Below are 6,734 nucleotides of genomic sequence, written 5' to 3'. Positions count from 1 at the left end.
TTCTGTGTTAAATAATTTATATATTTATTTAACATTGAAATAGCCTGTAAGCAAACGCATTATACCTAGTGGTGCGCTTTCTTCTATGAAGTTTACAGCGTCGTGACATTTTTTTAAGTTTTTCAACAGAAACTTTCTGATTATCATCTGGCATTTTATTGTTACTAATCTTCTCATAAAATATCACATATTTATTGTTACTTCTATGATTATATTTTTGTTAAAGTTACAATATGTACTTTATTTTCAAACTTTTATAAATCCTTTAGTTACACTCCTCGAGTTAAATCACGGAAAAGATAAATTCATAAAAATTTATAATAAGGATTTAGTTTTGCAGATTATTTAACACTACATTGAGCTACGCTGGGGTAATTACAAGAAAGGTTCTTCTGGTCCCAATGAAGGTTGCTCGGACATTTGAATTTATAAGCAATATAGCCGCCACGTGGATCGAGTGTGCAGGAATAGAAGGATGTACAATCTTTTGGATCAGCCGTAAGTCCCACAGACTTACAAACGGTCAATGCCGAAACGGTAGTCCCTACTGTGTTTGGAGCTGAAAGCAAATAATATTTATTAGTTTTAAATCGGGCGATTGTAGTTGGTGATGGTAAAGTTATTTTCAATTTTGTTTTAAGTGACGGAAATGTTAGGTGATGGTAATTTTGAATAGATGGCCAATCTCTTGGCAGCCTCTACTTAGGACAGATAAATTCTTATTCTTTTTCCAACTCAATGATTAAGCATAACTTGCGCAGTCTACTATAATCTTATCTAGATATTAAGAGAACCAAGTTAGTAAGCAACTATAATTAGATGCCAAAGGGCCTTTTACGATTGGATTCTCCGTTCATTCGGAGCTAAAGTTCCCCATTATATTGACGTTCGTTTGTGGAGTATGTTTCCTCTTAAATAAACGAGCGCCTTACCAATAGTGCATCATAGATAAAAATAAAATAGTGACTAAATTTTCTTAATCTTTATAAATTTTTAAATGTTTATAGCCTCGTTGTTATAGATATCCAAATCTTATAACTTATACATTAGTATACCAAAAATAAATACCTGTTGTAAACGTTGGAGCAACGGTAGTTCCAGAAGTAGTAGTAATATTAGTTGGTTTTGTACTAGATGTTGTTGTGGTTGTCTGCGCTGAACTAGATATGGTGGTTGTGGTAACCGTAGTACTGTCTAACTGTGTACCTAGAGCTTGGTTAATAGAGTGAAGCAATGGAAATTTCCCAGCGCCGCAAACGTTATGGAAATCATCAGTTTCTATACTCCAAACCATAATTCCGCCAACGCTTTGTTGCAAGCCGTATTCTACTTTTGCTGTTAGAGATTTGGGATCATCGTATGATACCCAGTTTTTCCCTTGAACTGCGTACGGTACTTTTGCAAGACTATCGTAACGTAAATTCCATGATTGGCTTTGTAATTTGGCACAAAACTGAAAAAAAAGTTAGGTTAAGTTAGTTCAGATTTGGGGCTCATTGGCGCTGAGTGTGGGGATTTTTAACGTTCACTAAAATTGAACACGGAAAAGGCAGCAAAGTGAAGTAGTCCCATGTTACTGTAGTATCACGAGGATGCCAGGAGGGGTTCAACTTCTGCACCTGGGCGTTCCTCCAGGATTTGTTTTCTATATACTTGAAAGGGCACATGTAGGTTTAAGTTCATAGGAATCTGACATAATTTTATTCTTTCCCCAAAAGGTAAAGTACGTATCTACAATATAGGAAATATTACATATTATTATATCCATTATTATAATATTTATAATTTATTAACACTAAAGGTTAGTTTCAATTAAAGTAATAATTTAGTACGAACCCTAGGGCTTATCTCAGTTAACATTTAATCTCGTAATCTCAAAAAGGTATTAGAACAATAGTTGGGTAATAACCAAAGGTATAGTTTTTTGACATCACTTTATTACAATCGAATTGTCTTAATCGGACTTTTTAATTGAGGCCAAGGTGTAAAAGAACAACCGATTTAAACTTTAAAGGCGCTGTAGGTAGTGAAATTACTGTACTAATTATAAAATAATAAAGTCTGTAAATGTATATTATACTTACAGAATTATAAAAGTAGATATAGTATTACGGGTGATTTAAGATCTACAAAATTCTGTATATCACCGGTCCCGTTCCTAATTTATATCATCTATGACAATAAAAATTAATTAACGAATATGTGCTGAGCAGAGGATTCGACTGTGGCACGACTAATTCAAATATATTTATTATTATTTTTTATCCTTAAAGGTTCCTCAGAAGGAAAAAAGGGATATTCGTAGAAATTAGCAAAAATATCATAGCATAAATAAAACTACATAGTTGATTAAAGTAACATAAAGCATCATAAACTAATTATGAATAGTGTTAGCGATGTAATGGACTTGTACTTTTATGGCATTGGCAAATTACGTCAAATATTTTTTATGCCGATTTTTAGGAGATTTATTTAGAATATAATTAAATTAATTCTGTTTTTTTTTTTCAATTTATAATTCGCTTACTTTTTTTGGAAATTAAAATCGATATTAATGTGTAAAACGCAATTATTTGCGTTTTTGTTTTGAAAGGTTTTTCCTTTATTCTGTGTACATGGAACTAGCCTGATTATTGCGTTAATATAAACGTGTATCGCTTACTTACGTGATAGAATCTTTTAAACGTAAACGTTTGTAGGCTAATTATAAAAATGATAAATAAATGAATAATAAATCTCATTTAGTATGTAACCATTTTAACACAAAAAATTGCAGTTTACGACAAAGAAAACTTATTTTTTAAAGTGAACATTTTTTGAGACATTAACTCAATAAATAAAGTGATTAACATGGATTGTCTGGAACTGCTGTGCAGTGTTAAACATGTCACGTCCTCTAGATCAGTGCTTCGCAACCTTTTTTCATCTACGGCACACTAAAATCGTTTATAGAATTTCGCGATACATCGAAACCTAAATTCGACAGACTGGTGAACGTCACGTGCCGCTGTGTTTCAAATATAAAATATGTATAATGAAAAATTGTTAAATTCCAATTTATTAATTTTTAGCGCGACACTCTTGTATCCGACCTACGGTACACTACACCGGTTGTGGAGCACTGCTCTAGACACGTGCCGGCCAAAGGAATCTACTTTGCATTCCATTATGTGACCGTAATTTTCGGTCCAATAGCTTATTACCAAGAGTTCTACATATAATGAACTAAACCAGAGGTTTCAAACTCAGAAGAAAACTTAAGTGAAATATACAATGCTTAATAAAAAGGAATATGTTTATTTTCACTATATATTTTAATAAATTAAAACGAATCATTGTGATACTTGACATTTCTTCGTCTGTGTATCTTTCGTCCGGATTGTTTTTATTGGACGGGACTACTTACTAAAATTGATCTCATAAATGTTCAACTCGAGTTGCGGGTTTAAAACGCCTTAACTACACCATAGTAATAACTTTATTTTGTTTCCACTAGTAAAAAGCACATAACTAAAAATTACATATTTTACACTGATTTTTATCAAGATTTTATGTCAGCATAACGTATTTAATATTTTTCCTATGTGCACAAACACGGTCATTAATTGATTTTGTGAAATTAGTCATAAGGTCGCCAACCCGTCTGCCAAGCGACGAAGTTATGGTATATTCCCCCATAGATATCTTAGGGGAGACCTATGGTTTGCTATGGGTTCTATAGATTATAACGACCACGGTGATCTAGGGAATTGTGATTCCAGTACTTTTAAAAATATGTCAGCTATTTGTTAAAAATGTAAGAGAAAAGTACCTCGTTGTATCCAATGATACCGTTGGTAGCTGTGTAAGGCCCCGCTAAGCCCGCGCCGCTCGAAGGAGCACGTACTCCATTCACGCTTCCGTTTGTTAACAAGAAGGTGTGCCCATATAGAGGTAATCCAAGTAGCAACTTCTCTGGTGGACATCCTGGAAAAATAAAATCATTTCAATCTTTACCTATACGTAAATAACCAAATTTTTATATAGACTTACGAAATATTTAGCTTTGAAAATAGTTATTATTATAATAGTTGCAAGCGACAAAAAATAATTAACTACCAAAGTTAAAATCAACTATACGTACACCCTTCCTTAGTTGAAAAGAAAAAAGAAAAGGGCTTGTAGAACAAAAAATTAAACTTAATGTTTAATGTGACTAACAACGACGAAATAACTGGAGCATCGGTGACCTTTATGTGGATAAATTGTTGGCAGTAGTCAGAGAACTTCAATTTCTTTGAAAATATTATTTTTAAAAAAACTCTATTTATAAAATTTTACGCTCAAGAAAATTATGTTTTCGATCACGCGGATAAATGTACATTGAATACATAAAACTTACCGTTACGTAACCAATATTCTACAGCAACGTCAACGGTGTTCAACTGTTCCTTCGGAACGTTATCATCTCCTTCGCCTTTGTGAAGCGGTGAGTTATGACCGGTAACTGGATCCCAAGGCCCATACATGTCGTAGGTCATTAAACCAATATGATCCAAGTATCTGTACAAATATTATATTTAAATTATAGTTTTCAAAGTAATTAGTTAGTAATTTTTAAACACGTATTTGCACCTGAAAGCGCTTAGCCTAAAGTTGTTCCTAATAATTAGGTTCGGATGCCTCGACTAGTACTATTGCACTACATACTCTTGATTAGGAGACTGCCAAACTTCAAGGTTACTAAGGGTACTTCATATTGTGGCTAAGTACAAGGGCTACCGAGATGGGGATTCCAGCTTAGGCTGTCATACAAAACGTGTTTACCATTTCGTTGAGATGATGCTCAAGAAGTTATGTTTAGACTAGTTACTAATAATGGATATTTAATTTCAAAAACATTTTACTACGGTTTTAGCGCGTACGTATTTCGAAACAAATAAAATAAAATACGTAGAATAGATGAAGGCTTTGGCCTCAATGCTCTGGATTGAAGACCACGGATAGGTAAGCGCTATACGGTCTTCAGAAAGCCCTGGACGGAGGTCGTTTTCAATAGGTCTTCTTAGGTTATCAACTATACTACACTACATCCAGCTGTGGACATACTACGACTGAAATGATGATGATACTTAGCAGAAAAACTATAATTTCTTTCAATCAAATCACAGTATGTATTTAATACGTCAGCTATTGTAAATCCGTATGATTTCTTCGTAATTGAAGCTGAAAGATTCTTGAAAGACGATCACGATCCTAAAGAATGACCAGTCATCATGGCGATGTTTGGGGATGGCTTAAGGCTTACAGTGGGCGTCTACCAACTGATATAATGAGGGTAAAACCGTAACGGACAAAGCAATTGAAAATATCAATACTTACTTACTAATACCAGGGATATCGTAAGATAGCAATGCTGCGTCAGGCACAGCACCAACCGCCGCGCTTAACTCCAGTCCATATTTATCGAACTCTTGTCTAAGTTCTTTTAGTAGTTGAACAAAGTTCTGTACATCGTCTTGACCATGAACTGTGTCGCGACGGTTCGGATATTCCCAGTCGACGTTGAATCCGTCAAAACCATGGTCCAGTATCATTTTTAGAGCGCTCCTTATAAAATTCTGGCGTAGGGTTGGACTCGCAGCCATCTGCATCAGTTTAAATTATAAAACTATCATTACAATGATATATCACATTTTACCTGTTGAACTACGTAATGAAGATTATAATTAAAAATTAAATTTGAAACATATCAATAATATTGACGTCATCATATACTAATGTTAGGGATAATATTAGCTAATTTTGAAACTAGTACCCATATTTACGATAGGCATGCACAACATTTTGCTTTAAATTAGGTACATATGAAATAGTATTTCTTCTATAACTATGTACTAGATTAAAATAAAAGATTATAGGATAACAATAATAAATTAAAAGGGACAAAAGGTGGATGAAATGCTAAAAATCAATTGTCAGAATCTAGGTAATTGATTCAGAGAGACGAAATATTTTAAATATTTTCAGAATGCAAAACTTTTATTTATAAAATAATATATTAAACCCATTATTACAATTATCTTGCGCAATTGAAGAAGCTCAAACTTTGATTAAATTCCAAGATATAGCTTTAGTTTCGCATTTAAAAAAGTTTTTAATATATATACAGATATTGAAATTTTTTTTTTATTTAAAACTCAAATCATCTTGACCGCCCAATGTTTATAAGTATGTAAATACAACGTATCGTTGATGGTTTGACTTTTTTACATTTCAGTACCCCTTGTATGAATTTAGGCGGATATGTTAAATGACCAATGGGTCTATGAAGTCTTTTTAAAAGTGCAAACATACCGTCGAATATTTAGCGGATCCTTCATTCCATCCTCCAACAGCCAGAATAGTTTTAAGGCTAGGTCTATTATTTTTCAAAGCATTAAATTTCGCAAAATTGTCTGTTGAAAAAAAAAATATTTCGTCATATTTTTAACGTTCAGTCGAGACTATTAAAATATATTAAAATACTGAAAAAAAATTAAAGGCTTTTTTTTCAGATAGTCTAATAATTATTACAACAGTGCCTTAAGAAGCTGCCGAATCAGATTAAAATCTCACACAGATGTTTTTAATAACAACACGTAGATATTGTCGCATCTTGTATGGCAGGAAAACAGTCCATGTGGCGCATATTTGTATTCGTATATATGAATTCGGTTGGCCTCACGCTACGTAGGGTTCTTGATCACGCTATA

At 33.2% G+C, this 6,734-nt stretch overlaps 1 protein-coding gene across 1 annotated transcript; it reads right to left on the bottom strand.

Annotated features, from left to right (window-relative positions):
* Positions 1–310: 310 nt before the first annotated feature.
* On the bottom strand, positions 311–6,422 carry LOC137924564 (acidic mammalian chitinase-like). Its single transcript, XM_068767955.1, has 6 exons — positions 6,337–6,422; positions 5,362–5,627; positions 4,382–4,542; positions 3,812–3,966; positions 1,069–1,453; positions 311–559 (listed from the first exon to the last, which is right to left on the bottom strand). The coding sequence occupies exons 2-6, from the start codon at positions 5,625–5,627 to the stop codon at positions 342–344; spliced, it is 1,185 nt and encodes a 394-aa protein (XP_068624056.1). The 5' UTR covers positions 6,337–6,422; the 3' UTR covers positions 311–341.
* Between the last annotated feature and the right edge of the window lie 312 nt (positions 6,423–6,734).

This window comes from Battus philenor, unplaced genomic scaffold (genome assembly GCF_028537555.1).
Source record: "Battus philenor isolate CCGP_79_NKW_IND1 unplaced genomic scaffold, ilBatPhil1.0.hap1 SCAF_24, whole genome shotgun sequence".
In the NCBI taxonomy this organism is placed as follows: domain Eukaryota; kingdom Metazoa; phylum Arthropoda; class Insecta; order Lepidoptera; family Papilionidae; genus Battus; species Battus philenor.
This window is presented reverse-complemented; position numbering and strand designations above follow the sequence as displayed.